The following is a 19,053-nucleotide window of genomic DNA, read 5'->3' on the forward strand; positions in this document are numbered from 1 at the left end:
CAAATTTCCAAAGTGAATGAAGGAATGAAGTCCTTTAAATTATGATTTTGTATAAATACTAGGCATTAACACAAAATCGACGGCACAAAATGGGCAGACTTTACTTGTTTGAAAAGGACTGGTTACAAGACAGACTTTTTTAATTTATTTAATGGGAAGAAGACTTATTTAGTTTAATTGATCTATTTTTGTTCCCTGCCAAAATTCGATTTGCTGCAATTCCAAATTTCCAAAGTGAATGAAGGAAATAAGTCGTTTAAATTATGATTTTGTTTAAATACTAGGCATAGACACAAAATCTACGGCACAAAATGGGCAGACTTTACTTGTTTGAAGAGGACTGGTTACAAGACAGACTTTTCTGATTTATTTAATGGGAAGAAGACTTATTTAGTTTATTTAATCTATTTTTGTTCCCTGGCAAAATTGGATTTGCTGAAATTGTATTTTGCCAAATCTTGCCTTGAGACCTGATAGGAAGTATTAAACGCTTAGTTAAATCAATACAAGTTGGTAATAAGAGCGAGTAATGTTGGTTGAACCGATGAATGAAGGTTGAAAGCAATTTAAATTATGACTTTGTATAAATACTAGATATTAACAGAACATCTACTGCGCGAAATGGGCAGAGTTTACTTGTTTGAGAAGGAGTGGCTTATTCAAAACTAAGATTTATTTAATCTGTTTGTTCCCAGGCAAAATTGGATGTGATGCAATTCCAAATTTCACCACATGATGGTGCCCAATTTTGACTTCATAGGACATATTAAACACTTAGCTTGTTATTATGTTCAAGGTAATCAGATTTGTTTATCATTCTAATGGCCTCTTCAAAACTATTCTGGATTACTACTTTGGATCTATTCTACATTACTTGGCAACAACATACTCTGTAACAGATTAGGCAGTATAATCACATATGTTAACTTGAGAGTGCCCACACTCAATCTACTTATCGTGATGTGTTAAATCAATTACTGTTAGACATTATTTGTCTGATAATCTACCAAATCTTTGAATTGAAGAATTTGTGATTTAATTAATAGCTTGTTCAGGGTAATCAGACTTGTATATAATTCTAATGGCCTTCTTTTGAAAACTATTCTGAATTACAACTTTGGATCTTATATTACTTTGCAACAATCTACTCGGTGACAGATTAGGCAGTATAATCACATATGTTAACTTCAGTGCCCACACTGTATTTATTTATGGTTATTTGTTAAATCAAGTACTGTTAGACATGAAATAGGAAGTGTTTAACATAAATGTTATGGCTACTCACCATTGTAGCTCGCTCCTGGTCAATGATATGAGCCTCTTCTTGCAGTGGAAAACTTGCAGCCAACAAACACCGTGGAACCTAAAGGAATGAAATTAAACATTAACATTTCGCCCGGACCAACATTCACACGTACAACGCAACGCGGCTACACTTCTGCTATTACAAACGTAAATCTCCTTAAACACAACGAGTGTTACTTACCGTGTACGCTCTAGGCAAAATTGGATGTGATGCAATTCCAAATCTATCTGAAACGGCAGTTAAAAGTAGAGTTACATCAAGTTTTCTTTTTTAATCAACACAATCATTTACAACCGTTGACCAGAAAGAATCGTCGAAATTCGACGTCCCCCACAAACGCCACGCTCACTCGCTTTTCAGGGCAACAAAAGTACTTCTTTTTAAAAACGATGAGTTGTACTTACCGTGTACGCTCTGGACGGTCCAGTTGCAAGCAGAAAATAAAAATATTTCTCTTGTTAGTCGTATGTTACCATCCGCTGTGTCTTTGTCAACATCGCCGCCATTTTCCTACTTCCTGCTGCGAGCCACGCCCACGGATTTAAATTTGGGCGGAAGCTCTTTCCATTGGCGTCGTTTTCGCGTATAGCAAATCCGATTGGTTGGGAAGGGTGCACGGTTATGCAGCCGAGGGGTCCTGTGATCGGTGGGATGTAAAGTAGGCGTCGACGTCACGTCCGCGTCACGTGACCACGACGTGGCAGACGTCATATAGCAACCGCTGTTTTGTTTAGTAGACTTACAGTTGTTATGCATTGACATAATGGCGCACACACCAAATAGATTTAAATAAATTAAATAATTCTTCTGCCCACTCTCTTTTAAACAAGTTAACTCTCCCCGCGGATTTGAATTCCGGCGAAAGTTACGCCCATCGACGTCACGTATGTCACGTGACCACGACGTGGCAGATGTCATATAGCAACCGCTGTTTTGTTTAGTAGATTTACAGTTGTTATGCATTGGCATAATGGTGTGCACTCAAAATAGATTTAAATAAATTAAATATTTCTTCTGCCTACTCCCTTTTAAACAAGTTAACTCTGCCCACGTCCATTGACGTCTTGTCTGCGTCACGTGACCACGACGTAGCGACGTCATATAGTAACCGCTGTTTTGACCAGTAGACTTAGTTATTATGCGTTGACATAATGGCGCACTGGTTAGCATGGCCACCTCTTAAGCATGATGATGCGGGTTCGACGCCTGATCAATGTTAGCATGGAGTGAGCTGAAGTGCATGGCGCTGAAGATTTGAATCTTTGAAATGCGCTGAGGTCTGACATATCAGGCAGAATGGTTTGCCATCACGTTCAACAAAAAATAGAAACTTTCCCACTCTGATTAAAACGTCCTGTGTTCATCTACGTATTTTCGTTTTGCTGTGCATCTTTTCCCTGCCATTTCGAGAGCCCAATTGACACTCATAGTTTAAAGAAATGTGTTTGCCCATCCTACTTTGTGGAATTTCACCACATGCGCTTTTGACCAAAATACCAAATTGAACTCAAGTGAAGCCAACACGCACAACCCCCCCCCCCCACACACACACACACACAAATGTTGATATGAACATAAAAGAGCCGCATGCCGCAACCTGTACTATACAACTTTATTTGTATAAAATTTTCACAACAGCTGTCACACAAACAAAGCGGGAAAAACCGAAGACGTGCGTGTTCCGCCCACGCTGGATTTATTTGCACCTTTGAAAAGACACCGTATTGCCGCAGATGTGGCAAAGAGTACTTTTGGGCATCTGAGACGGAAGGATGTCCAAAGCATCACGTCACCTGCTCTGGTAGGCATGGTGGTGGGACGTTGAGGTCAACCGCTTTGGGGTTGGCTGAATCTTTGATCGCAGGATGCCACACACTTGAAGACAGAAGCAGAAAATCAGAGCTAAATGCAAAATGTACTCACCGGTGACTCCAATTTTTTTCCCCCCTGAAGAAACAGCTGGACGGGTGGCCCCGGCTGGCCAGTGGGACTCTTGTTATTCTGACCCTTTTTAGTGCGCGTTTGGGGCAACAACCGTTTTTTGTGGCGCTCTCTTCTGGTTCAAAAGTGCCCTGCATGTGAATTTGCTTTTCCTGCCTTCTGATTGGATGAGCGCCGGTGTGACGCGGTGCCTCTGTCACCGTGGCGGGGGGTATACGTTGGCATCGGAGCGTCTGCCAACGTCTGAGACCGGCTGGCAGTGTATCGGAGGTGTCGAGTGCGGTGCCGCTGGAGCTCACTCACCAGCTGGTGTTAGGGCCACAGAATGAAGGCCAAGGAGAAGAATAGAAAGAGAAACAGAAACTTCTCCTCCAATTGTTTGATTTGTCTCTTCTGAGCTTCGATGAATTCTTTCAGCTCTTTGTTCCTCTAGGACGGACAAATGGAAAGTGGCATTCAAAAGCCAGTAAGCGTGCAAGTAAGTGCCGGGCTGGCTTTGGGCCCTTACCTGTTGCGCGCTGTGCAGCAGATCCATTCTCTCTTGGAGGATGCAAGCGTCGCGCTCCCTCAACTCGCACATCAGGGCTCGCTTCCATTGGTCCACGGCGCTCCTAAGCTCTTCTCTCTGATCCGCCGTCAGCACGTCATTCACGCCAGCGTGGCTGGCTTTTTCGCCGTCCGTGGCGGGGCAGTCCCGCTGCGGTAGCGCCTCGTACAACATGGCCTCCAGCTCCAGGATCCTCTGGGCCGCAATCCTCGTCCATCAGTGGTCCGGCGGGAGATTTGAGGGCGGCTTACCTTATGAGCCTGGTCCATGGAACACTTCCTGAAGTCCAACTCTTCATCCAGGTAGCCCTTCTGCTTGCAGAACATATCCTAGCACAGCTCAAGGTCAGAATTGTTGGGGCACATTGCCGGAGTTCCCCTTGGCTGATGTCGCGTGTCTGTCTACCTTCTCACTTTCAATGTCCAACATCTTCTGTTGAAGTGCTGACTTGGTCACTTTGATGTATTCTAACCACTGAGGAAAGGCTGCTGTCACATAAGCAGAATGCGAGAGCGTGCGTGGACGTGCGCGTTACCTTCTCGGCTAGGGTGAGAAGGGTCCTGGCGTGAATCACGACCACCTGCTCCTCGTTGGTGAGATTCTGCAAGAGCCCAAAGGCACAGCGTCAACAAGCTTCTTTCAGCGCAAAGCCTTCCAAAAGTCACATTTGAGCCGCCGAGTCTCGTGGAGTGCGAACATAAGGAGTTCGACATACACTTACGGCGTTATAGCCCAGGATGTCCAGCTTCTTCATCAGATCACTGATGACGATGTCCGGGGGAAAGGCGCAAGGAGCAATGTAAGGTGTTCTGGGACCTCGGGTTAAGGTTAGGGTTGCGAGGGACGGCTTACGTACGCTCACGCCCTCGGCCTCGCAGTAGATCTGCAAAGGGCTGAGGCCGTCTGGGAAACGGACTTGCAGACACTTCAAGACGGGGGAGCGCCACTCCCTCTCCTGAAAGGCAGAGGCATGCATCCGTCCGTCCGTCCGTCCGTCCGTCACATCTCTGGCCTCAACACGCTTGTGCGAGTCTTCCCACCTCCAGCTCCAGGATGCGGAACTCAAGCAGTTCGTTTTGGTCTCGGATATCCTGGATGTGCTCTTTCAGACGCGCTTCTTCCGCCTCCATCCGCCTGACCTGAAAAGACAGTCAGACCTCATCTGCGGGGCTTCCCGACAGGTGTGACGCCAAGCGACTCCGCCCAGCGCCTTTCTTTCCGTCACCTTTTCGGCCAACTGCTGATTGCTCTGACGCAGCAGCTGCTTCTCCTCCACCCACTTGACATTCTAGAAGAGACAAACGCGTGGACAGCTTTGGAATGTTGTGTCATTTTCATCCACAAATTCTTTGGTTGACTGGAAAATGACATTTGCTTTTCTCCGCATTTTCCCAGCCACGTTCGGGGGGGGGTGGGGGTTGGTCCAGTAATGCCAGACGGATGAGTGACTGAAGAATGTAGCTATTTTGTCTGAGAAAAAGGTGTGCTCATTGATGAGCTTACCTGTCCTTGTTGCTTCAGCGCTGACTCCAGATCTGCTACTCTGCTTTGATAGTGACCCATTTCTACCATCAGCTTTTCTCTGGTCTGAAAGGAGGAGGAGGGAGGCTCCTCCTCCTCCTTTCAGACCAGAGAACACCCGAGGCTGGGTGAGAACGGGGAGGCTGCGACCCGGCTGGGGGTTGCGGGAAGGGGCGCCACCTTGATCTCCTTCTCGGCGTCGTAGTCCCCTTCGCTGGTCTGGGCTAGCAGAGCGTAGGCTCGTTGCAGCGCTTGATATTCTTGCGTCAGCTGGCGGTAGCGAAGCTCCGCCTCTTCATGCACACACCAATGCAACACAGCACTAGTACCAGAATCAGTCAGACCGGCGACAAAGCACCCGCGACGCAAAGACGAGTCCGATTCCAGGCTGAAGAGGAATGTTTGGTGCCAATACGCTGGCAGAAATGGCGGGCTACCTCTTCGGGTTCCGTGTCGGGGGTTCTGTCGGTGTGAAAAGACAAGGACGATCCGTCCGAGTCCACCAACACGTCTTCGTCGTAGCCGTAAAATGTTTCGATGACCTGCGGGCGCGGAAGCAAACATCTCTCTGAACAAACTGAAGCGACACCTCACGATGAATCGACGAGAGGAACGATAGCGAGAAAAAGGCCATTTCATCTTGCGCAACACCAAGCAGCCGCAAACAAACAGACTCACCTTGCAGGACCTCACGCTTTGTTCCTCCTCAGAGATTCTCGACGTCGGTATCGTAGCAGCAAATCTCTCTCCTGTCGACACAAATAATCCGCCTTTGAGATTCTTTGGATGCAAAGGGAACGAACGGCTCCGGCGCAGAAACAAACGCGACTCACAATGACATTTCTGACATGAGCTCCTGTCTCCAGAGCCTGAAAAACACGTCACCGGCGATGATTGGAGGGACGCTCGTCTTTTCCAAAAGTGACAACTACAGGGTGTGTCAGGGTTTTCCAGATTATCGTATCATTGTGTTGCTTTGACTTTGACTGCGACCTGTAATAAATAATATTATTTATCCCCTATTTATCCCTATCGCTTATCCCTTCCTACACAAAGTTGTAAAACACCCCTTGCTATGTTTTGACTAGAGGTCAAGGGCTTCCTCTATTCAATCCACTCTTACACCCACCCTGTTTCTCTTAATTAAAATGCTCGTGCAGGAGCCGAGAGTCAGACTTCATTCGTACAACGGATGGACTCTCCACCTGCAGGTGTCCAAAAGAACTTACTTGTCTCCCGTGTGGTTCTTGCAAAATAAGTTGGAGCGAGCGCAACTCTAACAGGGTGCATTTTGCCACTAGCTGCCTACGGACAATGACGTCGCGCTCGCGGCTCATGGTTGACGGGCTGAGCAGCCGGGCAAGTCCGTCGTTTTCAGCGCACAGCGAGTGGCAAAGGCGCTGACAAAACGGGAGCTTTGAGCTGCTGAAAACGGCAAAACAAGTCTAAAGCGTGTTCAAACGCGTGCGCACAATGCTCCTGCTTGAAAGGTCGGAATTTAAGGGGCCAATTTTTTGGATGGCGGCCGCCGGCCAAGCTTTGGACGGAAAAGGTTTCCTGGCGACAGCGAGCGAGCGCGGCGCTGCCGTACGTGCACCGAGTCGCCTGCCTGAAGACCTTGGACAAGTCGTCGATGATGTGCCGCTGCTCCACAACTTGAAGGAACTCCATTTCACCGTCCTGCTGGCCGCAACCGCGGTCCAGGTCATTGAGCGAACTAGGCCTTCTCTGTGGAACACAAATGCAGTGGACTCTGTTGGCACGCCGCCGTTGTCCGCGTCGACTTACCAAGCTTGCCATCTCCTCGTTCTCCTGGGTGACAAAGCGCACTTTGTTTTCAAGGCGACACAGCACCAGCGAGAGTTCTTCATTCTTCCTGCTCAGGCGTTTGTTTTTGTACAGGAGTGGCAGAAACTGGCTTTCTGTTTCTCTCAGTCGCTTTAGCTGCAAGCATGAAGTGCGGGATGTGAAAGACGCACAACACGCGGGCCAGAACGTATCCATTCCTTTTGCATCGGTTTGAACGGAATCGTGGCTTTGGCTCCCAATAAAAGACATCTACCAGGCAACCGACTCGCCGCGCCGCTCAACTAATAAGCAAGCGCAATGGGTGCCTCGCTGGATGGCGCGCATCAAACGTAGCGCAAACCTTCAAGCGTGCCGTCAATAAATTACCAGTTCATTGCGCTCTTCAGAAAGCAGGGCGTTTCGATCCTCCAGTTTCCTGATGACTGCGCTGAGCTCAGCGATTTTCAGATGAAACCGTCGCGTGTCCCGATCCTCCTGAGACTGAAAACGCCCCGCAACACACACACACAAGCACTCGTTCAAAGTTCAAAACTGTTTTTGTGCTACCTTCCTCCAGCAACGAACTAAGTCATGCGTACTGCAAGTGTGTGATGAGGTGGCTTACGCAATAAAGAGGATTGCTAGTAGCGGCGTTGACCCCACTTCCAGGGTAGTTTAGGCCCGCCCTTTGGGAATCCCTCAGGGCAGCGATCTGCTGCTCGGCAGCCTGAGTCTGCAGCTGAAGGCGGTGGACGTGGCCGGCCCCAGGGCTTCATCCAAAACACTAACCGCTCTGTCTTTCAGCTTGATCTCATCCGTCTGGATGTACAAACGGGGAGCGCTCAGGCAGGCGGGCAAACTCATTTGCCAGAATTGTGACAAAAACAAAGAGAGCAACCGGCCAATTTTTTTCTTGAATCGACTAGAACACCTTTGCTGTGACAAAAGCGAAGCGAGCAACCGGACATTTTCTTCTTGTGAAATAGAATAGAATAGAATGCCTTAGGTGTCATTGCACTGCAGGTATACAACGAAATTGGGAACATAGCCACGCACCGCGCATCTGATCAGTCCTACCAGTCGGCGGATCTCCCTCTCGCAGTCTCTCTTGGTTCGGCTCAGCTCCTCCCGATGCTGGTGATGAGCCGATCGGAGCTCGGCCGCTCGGGACTGCCAGGCCTGCTGGGCCGCTGCCAGGGCTTCTTCCGCGCTCCTGGTGGAGGCGACACCGCTCGGTCTCCCGACACCGCCGCGTCTCCTCCACCTCCGCCAGCAAAGCGCCCCCCCTCCTCACCTGAGCAGACATTGCGCCACACCGGGCCGTTGAGACCGCAACGGAGCGCCGCGACGCTTACTGGGGACAAGCTACACAATACGGTAGCGGCCGCATCGAAGCCCGACGTGGCGTGCGGATAGTCAGACACGGATAGAGCGGATCACCTTGTCCATGGAGCCGTCCCTCAGGCTGAGGACCAAGGCATTCAGTCGCTGGATCTCTCCATCTTTGATTTTGATCACTCTCATCAGCTCCATTTCATGCTGCCGCAGTAATGTCTCCCTGGTAATGGCTAACTCTTTCTGCTTCTCCTCATGGAGTTTGCTTTTGAGTTCCGTCATGGCGGCGGTGGCACGGTGGTGCTCCGCCCGCAGGTCCTGACTTCTCTCTCTCTCCAGACAGCTGACCTGACATGACTTAGACTTAGACTTAGACAAACTTTATTGTCATCTTGTCTGCACATGGTGCATACAAAACGAAATTCCGTTGCATACGTCTTACAACAAAGTAGTGATATTGCAGTTGAATAGAAGTAACATATCCTATGAATATATATATATATACATATATACTATATATATATATATATATATTAAAAATAAGTGCAGCAGTGATAATTATGCAATAGTGCAAGTAGGCAAAACAGTATTCAAGAGTGTGCAGAGGAATGCTAAACCATGTATTAAACTTCTATTTAAAGGGTTTATACAAGTTCAGTAAAGTTGGTAGTGCGAGATAGTGCAAGATAGCGGTCCGTAGTGTCATAAAGTACAGTTCTGTGAATGTGTGATGCAGAGTTCAGTTTAGAGCTCAACAGTTCTAGTGTTCAACAGTCTGATGACAGCAGGGAAAAAGCTGTTGCAGAACCTGGTGGACCTGCAGCGGATGCTGCAAACCTCTTCCCAGAGGGCAGCAGGGAGAACAGTCCATGGTGGGGGTGTGATGGGTCATTGATGATGTTACGGGCACGGGACATGCAGCGCTGAGATGAAATGTCCTGAATGGAGGGAAGAGGAGCCCCTATGATCCTCTCTGCTGTCCTCACCACTCTCCTCACGTTCTTCCAATCGGAGGCGGTGCAGCCTCCACACCACACAGAGAGACAGCTTGTCAGAATGCTCTCTATGGTGCTCCTGTAGAACGTCCTCATGATGGGTGGGGGCAGGTGGGCTCTCCTCATCCTCCGCAGGAAGTACAAGCGCTTCTGTGCCCTCTTGACCAGTGCCGTAGTGTTCATAGTCCAGGTGAGGTCTTCTGTGATGTGGACCCCCAGGAATTTGGTGGTGCTGACCACCTCCACAGCTGAGCTGTTGATGATCAGTGGAGCGTGGTGAGGCTGTTTTTTCCTGAAGTCGACGCTGATCTCCTTCATCTTCTCCTCATTCAGGATCAGGCTGTTTTCTCTGCACCAGCCCACCAGCTGCTCCACCTCCTCTCTGTAGTCCAGGTCGTTGTTGTCTCTGATGAGCCCCACCACCGTTGTGTCGTCTGCTGACTTCACGATGTGATTGGTGGTGAACCTGAGGACGCAGTCGTGTGTCATCAGGGTGCACAGCAGGGGGCTCAGGACGCAGCCCTGAAGGGAGCCTGTGCTGAGGGTGATGACATCAGAGGTGTTCTGTCCGACCCGGACTGACTGAGGTCTGTTGGTGAGGAAGTCTAGCAGCCAGTTGCGAAGGGGGGTGTTGAAGCCCAGGTGTTCCAATTTTCCTACCAGATGCTGTGGGATGATGGTGTTAAACGCTGAGCTGAAGTCCAGGAACAGCCTCCGCACATGGGTGTTCTTCTCCTCCAGGTGAGCCAGGCTCAGGTGAAGAACGGAGGAGATGGCGTCCTGAGTGGAGCGGTTTTGCCGGTCGGCAAACTGGAACGGGTCAAATAATAGGGGGAGTCTGGAAACGATGTGACCTTTAAGCAGCCTTTCGAAGCACTTCATCATAACCGGAGTCAGTGCAACAGGCCGGTAATCATTAAATGAGGTGATTTGAGGTTTCTTCGGCACCGGAATGATGGAGGCAGTCTTAAAGCACGCCGGCACTGTGGCTTGGCCCAGCGAGGTGTTAAAAATGTCTGTGATGACCCCAGCCAGATGACTTGCACATTCCCTGAACACACGCCCAGGAATGTTGTCGGGGCCAGGGGCCTTACAGGGGTTGACTCTCCTCAGGGTCTTCAACACATCGGCGGAGTCAAGGCAGAGTACCTCCTCTTCCTGATGGGGGACAGTTTTAACTGCTGGAGTGCCGTTTAGTGCCTCGAACCTCCCAAAGAAGTTATTTAGACCATTTAGAAAGTCAACATCAACTACACCCACCGGGGGGGGGGAGGGTGAGTTGTAGTCTGTAATCGCCCGTATGCCTTGCCACATACTCCTGATGTTTTTGACGTCGTGGAAACGATCCTGAAATTTTCGACTGCGGTCTCGCTTCGCTATCCTGATGGCACGGTTCAAGTTGGCTCTCGCTGTCCTCAGTGTCTCCTTGTCGCCAGACTTGAAGGCAGAGTTCCGCGCTCGTAGCGTTTGACGTACCTCCTCAGTCATCCAGGGTCGTTGGTTGCCCCGGGTGATGATATTCTTAGTGGTGCTGACGTCCTCGGTGCATTTGTTGATGTAGGCTGACACAGTCATGGCACACGCATGTCTAATCTACATCGGGAAAACTGGGAGGGAGGGAGGCAGGCAGGGAGGCAGGCAGGGAGGCAGGCAGGGAGGCAGGCAGTGTCTGTCTGTTGAGGTTTTCACCTTGTTCTTCTCCTGCTGAAGTTCTAACTGGACGTCCATCAGTTTGGTTCTCAGCTCGTCATTGGCGGCCTGAAGGGCGTCCGTTCGCTCCGCCTTGGCCCGCCCTGCCGGAGCTCGTTTGGACATCTCTTACTCGAGTCTCGCCCGGTCGTCAGTCAGAGATCACAACATTTGTACCTGGAGAGCACAAACGCAGCGCTGTTTTCCACTGGCTTCGAACTCAACTTCAATCGGTACCGTAACTTACAACATCATAAACATAGAACTAGCTTGACTTATTCATTGAATAAATGCATTTGGTTCTTCAAAACTGCATCACGCAACATAGCGTGACCGAGACGGCCGTTATCCACCTGCGTGAAGTTATTTGGTGAAATGAATGAGATGTTTAAGACACCATCGTTCTGTCTCTATGTAGATGAAGGGAAATAATCGATTGCTGAAGGTCCAAAGGTGTTGTGATAAACAAATAAACATATTAGTGATTAGTGACATATTTGTGATAAACATATTAGGCAGGATAATCACATATGTTAACGTGACTGCCCACACTGTATTTATTTATGGTTATTTGTTAAATCGAGTACTGTTAGACATGAAATAGGAAGTGTTTAACATAAATGGAAGACGAAAGGGGTACTCACCATTGTAGCTCCTGCTGGTCAATGATACGAGCCTCTTCTTGCAGTGGAAAACATACAGCCAACAAACACCGTGGAACCTAAAGGAATGAAATTAAACATTAACATTTAGCCTCAACCAACATTCACAGATACAACGCAACGCAAACTACACAAACGTAAATCTTTTTAAACACAATGAGTTGTACTTACCGTGTACGCTCTAGACGGTCCACTTGCAAGCAGAAAATAAAGATATTTCTGTTGATAATCGTCGTGTTTGTATCCGGTGTCTCGCTCAAGGCCATTGCGCCCACAGATTTGAATTTTGGCGAGAGTTCAGCCTATTGACGTCATTTCCGCGGTGTAATACCCGCATATCTGAAACGGCAAAGTTAAGAGTAGAGTTAAATAAAGTTTTTAGTCAACGCAATAATTTACAACCGTTGACCAGTCGAAATAATCGTCGAAATTTGGCGTCTGTGGCTGGAAGCAGACGCCGAGTTCGACATTCCTCCCAAACGCCACACTCCCTCGCTTTTCAGGGCTAAAAAAAAAACAGTTGTAATTACCTTGTACGCTCTAGACGGTCAAGTTGCAAGCTGAAAACAAAAATATTTGCCTTGTTAGTCATCGTGTTACTAACCGCTGTGTCTTGTTTGCCAGAATTGCCGCTTTCCTACTTCCTGTTGCAAGCCACGCCCACGGATTATAATTTTGCCGTGAGTTCCGCCTATTGACGTCATGTCCGCGTCACATGACTGCGACGTAATATTATCTAAAACTGTTTGTGCGGTATTGTGTTGTTCTGTGCGGTATTGTGTTATTCTGTGCGGCGTCGTGTTGTTCTGTGCGGCGTCGTGTTGTTCAGTGCGACGTCGTGTTGTTCAGTGCGGCATGGTGTTGTTCAGTGCGGCATGGTGTTGTTCAGTGCGGCATGGTGTTGTTCAGTGCGGCATAATGTTGTTCAGTGCGCCATAATGTTGTTCAGTGCGGCATGGTGTTGTTCAGTGCGGGATGGTGTTGTTCAGTGCAGGATGGTGTTGTTCAGTGCGGCATGGTGTTGTTCAATGCGGCATGGTGTTGTTCAGTGCGGGATGGTGTTGTTCAGTGCGGCATGGTGTTGTTCAGTGCGGCATAATGTTGTTCAGTGCGGCATGGTGTTGTTCAGTGCGGCATGGTGTTGTTCAGTGCGGCATGGTGTTGTTCAGTGCGGCATGGTGTTGTTCAGTGCGGCATGGTGTTGTTCAGTGCGGCATGGTGTTGTTCAGTGCGGAATGGTGTTGTTCAGTGCGGCATGGTGTTGTTCAGTCCGGGATGGTGTTGTTCAATGCGGGATCGTGTTGTTCAGTGCGGGGTGGTGTTGTTCAGTGCGGGATGGTGTTGTTCAGTGCGGCATGGTGTTGTTCAATGCGGCATGGTGTTGTTCAGTGCGGGATGGTGTTGTTCATTGCGGCATGGTGTTGTTCAGTGCGGCATGGTGTTGTTCAGTGCGGCATGGTGTTGTTCAGTGCGGCATGGTGTTGTTCAGTGCGGCATAATGTTGTTCAGTGCGGCATGGTGTTGTTCAGTGTGGAAAGGTGTTGTTCAGTGCAGGATGGTGTTGTTCAGTGCGGCATGGTGTTGTTCAATGCAGGATCGTGTTGTTCAGTGCAGCATAATGTTGTTCAGTGCAGCATGGTGTTGTTCAGTGCGGCATGGTGTTGTTCAATGCGGCATGGTGTTGTTCACTGCGGGATGGTGTTGTTCAATGCGGGATCGTGTTTTTCAGTGCGGCATAATGTTGTTCAGTGCAGCATGGTGTTGTTCAGTGCGGCATGGTGTTGTTCAGTGCGACATAATGTTGTTTAGTGCGGCATAATGTTGTTCAGTGCGGCATAATGTTGTTCAGTGCGGCATGGTGTTGTTCAGTGCGGCATGGTGTTGTTCAGTGCGGCATGGTGTTGTTCAGTGCAGGATGGTGTTGTTCAGTGCGGCATGGTGTTGTTCAATGCGGCATGGTGTTGTTCAGTGCGGGATGGTGTTGTTCAGTGCAGGATGGTGTTGTTCAGTGCGGCATGGTGTTGTTCAGTGCGGAATGGTGTTGTTCAGTGCGGCATGGTGTTGTTCAGTGCGGCATGGTGTTGTTCAGTGCAGGATGGTGTTGTTCAATGCGGGATCGTGTTGTTCAGTGCGGCATCGTGTTGTTCAGTGCGGCATGGTGTTGTTCAGTGCAGGATGGTGTTGTTCAGTGCGGCATGGTGTTGTTCAATGCGGCATGGTGTTGTTCAGTGCGGGATGGTGTTGTTCAGTGCGGCATGGTGTTGTTCAGTGCGGCATAATGTTGTTCAGTGCGGCATGGTGTTGTTCAGTGCGGCATGGTGTTGTTCAGTGCGGCATGGTGTTGTTCAGTGCGGCATGGTGTTGTTCAGTGCGGAATGGTGTTGTTCAGTGCGGCATGGTGTTGTTCAGTGCGGGATGGTGTTGTTCAATGCGGGATCGTGTTGTTCAGTGCGGGGTGGTGTTGTTCAGTGCAGGATGGTGTTGTTCAGTGCAGGATGGTGTTGTTCAGTGCGGCATGGTGTTGTTCAATGCAGGATCGTGTTGTTCAGTGCAGCATAATGTTGTTCAGTGCAGCATGGTGTTGTTCAGTGCGGCATGGTGTTGTTCAATGCGGCATGGTGTTGTTCAGTGCGGGATGGTGTTGTTCAGTGCGGCATGGTGTTTTTCAGTGCGGCATAATGTTGTTCAGTGCGGCATGGTGTTGTTCAGTGCGGCATGGTGTTGTTCAGTGCGACATAATGTTGTTCAGTGCGGCATAATGTTGTTCAGTGCGGCATGGTGTTGTTCAGTGCGGCATGGTGTTGTTCAGTGCGGCATGGTGTTGTTCAGTGCGGCATGGTGTTGTTCAGTGAAGGATGGTGTTGTTCAGTGCAGGATGGTGTTGTTCAATGCGGCATGGTGTTGTTCAGTGCGGGATGGTGTTGTTCAGTGCAGGATGGTGTTGTTCAGTGCGGCATAGTGTTGTTCAGTGCGGAATGGTGTTGTTCAGTGCGGCATGGTGTTGTTCAGTGCGGCATGGTGTTGTTCAGTGCAGGATGGTGTTGTTCAATGCGGGATGGTGTTGTTCAGTGCGGGATGGTGTTGTTCAGTGCAGGATGGTGTTGTTCAGTGCGGCATGGTGTTGTTCAATGCAGGATCGTGTTGTTCAGTGCAGCATAATGTTGTTCAGTGCAGCATGGTGTTGTTCAGTGCAGGATGGTGTTGTTCAATGCGGGATGGTGTTGTTCAGTGCGGGATGGTGTTGTTCAGTGCGGGATGGTGTTGTTCAGTGCAGGATGGTGTTGTTCAGTGCGGCATGGTGTTGTTCAATGCAGGATCGTGTTGTTCAGTGCAGCATAATGTTGTTCAGTGCAGCATGGTGTTGTTCAGTGCGGCATGGTGTTGTTCAATGCGGCATGGTGTTGTTCAGTGCGGGATGGTGTTGTTCAGTGCGGCATGGTGTTTTTCAGTGCGGCATAATGTTGTTCAGTGCGGCATGGTGTTGTTCAGTGCGGCATGGTGTTGTTCAGTGCGACATAATGTTGTTCAGTGCGGCATAATGTTGTTCAGTGCGGCATGGTGTTGTTCAGTGCAGCATAATGTTGTTCAGTGCGGCATGGTGTTGTTCAGTGCGGAATGGTGTTGTTCAGTGCGGCATGGTGTTGTTCAGTGCGGCATGGTGTTGTTCAGTGCGGCATGGTGTTGTTCAGTGCGGCATGGTGTTGTTCAGTGCGGGATGGTGTTCAATGCGGGATCGTGTTGTTCAGTGCGGCATGGTGTTGTTCAGTGCGGCATGGTGTTGTTCAGTGCGGCATGGTGTTGTTCATTTCGGCATAATGTTGTTCAGTGCGGCATAATGTTGTTTAGTGCGGCATGGTGTTGTTCAGTGCGGGATGGTGTTGTTCAGTGCGTTATAATGTTGTTCAGTGCGGCATGGTGTTGTTCAGTGCGGCATGGTGTTGTTCAGTGCGGCATGGTGTTGTTCAGTGCGGCATAATGTTGTTCAGTGCGGCATAATGTTGTTCAGTGCGGCATGGTGTTGTTCAGTGCGGGATGGTGTTGTTCAGTGCGGGATGGTGTTGTTCAGTGCGGCATGGTGTTCAATGCGGAATGGTGTTGTTCAGTGCAGGATGGTGTTGTTCAGTGCGGCATGGTGTTGTTCAGTGCGGCATAATGTTGTTCAGTGCGGCATGGTGTTGTTCAGTGCGGCATGGTGTTGTTCAGTGCGGCATGGTGTTGTTCAGTGCGGCATGGTGTTGTTCAGTGCGGCATAATGTTGTTCAGTGCGGCATGGTGTTGTTCAGTGCGGCATGGTGTTGTTCAGTGCGGCATAATGTTCAGTGCGGCATAATGTTGTTCAGTGCGGCATGGTGTTGTTCAGTGCGGGATGGTGTTGTTCAGTGCAGGATGGTGTTGTTCAGTGCGGCATGGTGTTCAGTGCGGGATGGTGTCTTTCAGTGCGGCATGGTGTCGTTCAGTGCGGCATGGTGTCTTTCAGTGCGGCATGGTGTCGTTCAGTGAGGCATGGTGTTGTTCAGTGCGGCATGGTGTTGTTTAGTGCGGCATGGTGTTGTTCAGTGCGGGATGGTGTTGTTCAGTGCGGGATGGTGTTGTTCAGTGTGGCATGGTGTTCAGTGCGGCATGGTGTTGTTCAGTGCGGTATCGTGTTGTTCAGTGCGGTATCGTGTTTCTCAGTGCGGTATCGTGTTGTTCAGTGCAGTATCGTTGTGTTGTTCTTATTGTGTTTAACACTTAGCCTCTAACACTTAGCCTCTAACACTTAGCCTCTAGCATCTAGAAGGTAAATAAATAGGAAGGAAGGACTCACCGGTGACGCCTTCGCCCACGTCCAAGCGTTGTACTTTGTATTTTCATCCTTCTGACAGTGGAAAACATAGCCAACAAACACCGTGGAACCTAAACGAATGAAAGAAAACTATCATTTGGCCACAACCAACATTCACAGATACAACACAATGTGACGTGCGGGGTTGAGGTTAAAGGTTGAGTGAAGGGCCCTCGTTTTAAACTACTTTTTTGAAAAGGATTGGGAACAAGTAAGACGTATTTAATTTATTTAATGGGAAGTAGTAAGAGCTATATAATTTAATCTATGTATTATATTCTATTGTATTGTATTCTGTTGTATTCTTTTGGATTGTATTCACACTAACCCCACTAAAACTTCAGCCCACAAAAACTCGCCTCTGGCGCCTAGCCTCTGGCACTTAGCCTCTAACACTTAGCCTTTAACACTTAGCCTTTAACACTTAGCCTTTAACACTTAGCCTTTAACACTTAGCCTAGAAGGTGAATAAATAGGGTTAAAGGTTGAGTGAAGGGACCTCGTTTTAAACTACTTTTTTGAAAAGGAGTGGGAACAAGTAAGACGTATTTAATTTATTTAATGGGAAGTAGTAAGACTTATTAAATTTATTTAATCTACTTTTCTTCCCAGGCAAAATTTGATGTGCTGCAATTCCAAATTTCCAAAGTGAATGAAGGAATGAAGTCCTTTAAATTATGATTTTGTATAAACACTAGGCATTAACACAAAATCGACGGCACAAAATGGGCAGACTTTACTTGTTTGAAAAGGACTGGTTACAAGACAGACTTTTTTAATTTATTTAATGGGAAGAAGACTTATTTAGTTTAATTGATCTATTTTTGTTCCCTGGCAAAATTCGATTTGCTGCAATTCCAAATTTCCAAAGTGAATGAAGGAAAGAAGTCGTTTAAATTATGATTTTGTTTAAATACTAGGCATAGACACAAAATCTACGGCACAAAATGGGCAGACTTTACTTGTTTGAAGAGGACTGGTTACAAGACAGACTTTTCTGATTTATTTAATGGGAAGAAGACTTATTTAGTTTATTTAATCTATTTTTGTTCCCTGGCAAAATTGGATTTGCTGAAATTGTATTTTGCCAAATCTTGCCTTGAGACCTGATAGGAAGTATTAAACGCTTAGTTAAATCAATACAAGTTGGTAATAAGAGCGAGTAATGTTGGTTGAACCGATGAATGAAGGTTGAAAGCAATTTAAATTATGACTTTGTATAAATACTAGATATTAACAGAACATCTACTGCGCAAAATGGGCAGAGTTTACTTGTTTGAGAAGGAGTGGCTTATTCAAAACTAAGATTTATTTAATCTGTTTGTTCCCAGGCAAAATTGGATGTGATGCAATTCCAAATTTCACCACATGATGGTGCCCAATTTTGACTTCATAGGACATATTAAACACTTAGCTTGTTATTATGTTCAAGGTAATCAGATTTGTTTATTATTCTAATGGCCTCTTCAAAACTATTCTGGATTACTACTTTGGATCTATTCTACATTACTTGGCAACAACATACTCTGTAACAGATTAGGCAGTATAATCATATCTGTTAACTTGAGAGTGCCCACACTCAATCTACTTATCGTGATGTGTTAAATCAATTACTGTTAGACATTATTTGTCTGATAATCTACCAAATCTTTGAATTGAAGAATTTGTAATTTAATTAATAGCTTGTTGTTATGTTAAGGGTAATCAGACTTGTATATAATTCTAATGGCCTTCTTTTGAAAACTATTCTGAATTACAACTTTGGATCTTATATTACTTTGCAACAATCTACTCCGTGACAGATTAGGCAGTATAATCACATATGTTAACTTCAGTGCCCACACTGTATTTATTTATGGTTATTTGTTAAATCAAGTACTGTTAGACATGAAATAGGAAGTGTTTAACATAAATGTTATGGCTACTCACCATTGTAGCTCGCTCCTGGTCAATGATACGAGCCTCTTCTTGCAGTGGAAAACTTGCAGCCAACAAACACCGTGGAACCTAAAGGAATGAAATTAAACATTAACATTTCGCCTCGACCAATTTTCACACGTACAACGCAACGCGGCTACACTTCTGCTATTACAAACGTAAATCTCCTTAAACACAATGAGTGTTACTTACCGTGTACGCTCTAGACGGTCCAGTTGCAAGCAGAAAATAAAGATATTTCTGTTGATAATCGTCGCTGCTCAGTGGCTCACGGCCATCGCGCCAACAGATTTGAATCGGAGGTTCGGGCAATTACGTCATATCCGCGGCACATGACTGCGACGTAATACCCGCTTATCTGAAACGGCAGTTAAAAGTAGAGTTACATCAAGTTTTCTTGGAACCTAAACGAATGAAAGAAAACTATCATTTGGCCACAACCAACATTCACAGATACAACACAACGTGCGGGGTTGAGGTTAAAGATTGAGTGAAGGGCCCTCGTT

General features: G+C 47.6%; 2 protein-coding genes across 7 annotated transcripts; both read right to left on the reverse strand.

The window, feature by feature from the left end:
- Positions 1-2,951: 2,951 nt before the first annotated feature.
- Positions 2,952-5,451, reverse strand: LOC148380543 (janus kinase and microtubule-interacting protein 3-like). Its single transcript, XM_088365981.1, has 10 exons — positions 5,298-5,451; positions 5,020-5,082; positions 4,835-4,933; positions 4,516-4,749; positions 4,330-4,395; positions 4,200-4,268; positions 4,046-4,123; positions 3,756-3,989; positions 3,551-3,676; positions 2,952-3,181 (listed from the first exon to the last, which is right to left on the reverse strand). The coding sequence occupies exons 1-9, from the start codon at positions 5,364-5,366 to the stop codon at positions 3,560-3,562; spliced, it is 1,029 nt and encodes a 342-aa protein (XP_088222107.1). The 5' UTR covers positions 5,367-5,451; the 3' UTR covers positions 2,952-3,181; positions 3,551-3,559.
- A 142-nt stretch (positions 5,452-5,593) lies between these two features.
- On the reverse strand, positions 5,594-12,180 carry LOC148380544 (janus kinase and microtubule-interacting protein 3-like). 6 transcript variants are annotated; one of them, XR_015855164.1, is made up of 11 exons: positions 11,956-12,180; positions 11,767-11,843; positions 11,123-11,299; positions 8,544-8,781; positions 8,181-8,397; positions 7,729-7,922; positions 7,491-7,604; positions 6,149-7,259; positions 5,994-6,064; positions 5,753-5,857; positions 5,594-5,608 (listed from the first exon to the last, which is right to left on the reverse strand). XR_015855164.1 is itself a non-coding variant. In XM_088365986.1 (6 exons), exons 3-6 carry the CDS (start codon positions 11,246-11,248, stop codon positions 7,915-7,917), a joined length of 594 nt encoding a protein of 197 aa, XP_088222112.1. In that variant the 5' UTR covers positions 11,249-11,299; positions 11,767-11,843; positions 11,956-12,161; the 3' UTR covers positions 7,900-7,914. The 6 variants fall into 6 exon arrangements, 2 of the variants coding, with proteins under 2 accessions (XP_088222112.1, XP_088222110.1); XR_015855165.1 differs by lacking the exons at positions 6,149-7,259; positions 7,491-7,604; positions 7,729-7,922; positions 8,181-8,397; positions 8,544-8,781 and having other exon boundaries at positions 11,956-12,156; XM_088365986.1 differs by lacking the exons at positions 5,594-5,608; positions 5,753-5,857; positions 5,994-6,064; positions 6,149-7,259; positions 7,491-7,604 and having other exon boundaries at positions 7,900-7,922; positions 8,544-8,786; positions 11,956-12,161.
- Positions 12,181-19,053: the final 6,873 nt, after the last annotated feature.

This window comes from Syngnathus floridae, chromosome 21, assembly GCF_059516105.1.
Source record: "Syngnathus floridae isolate MCC-2025c chromosome 21, RoL_Sflo_1.0, whole genome shotgun sequence".
Taxonomy (NCBI): domain Eukaryota; kingdom Metazoa; phylum Chordata; class Actinopteri; order Syngnathiformes; family Syngnathidae; genus Syngnathus; species Syngnathus floridae.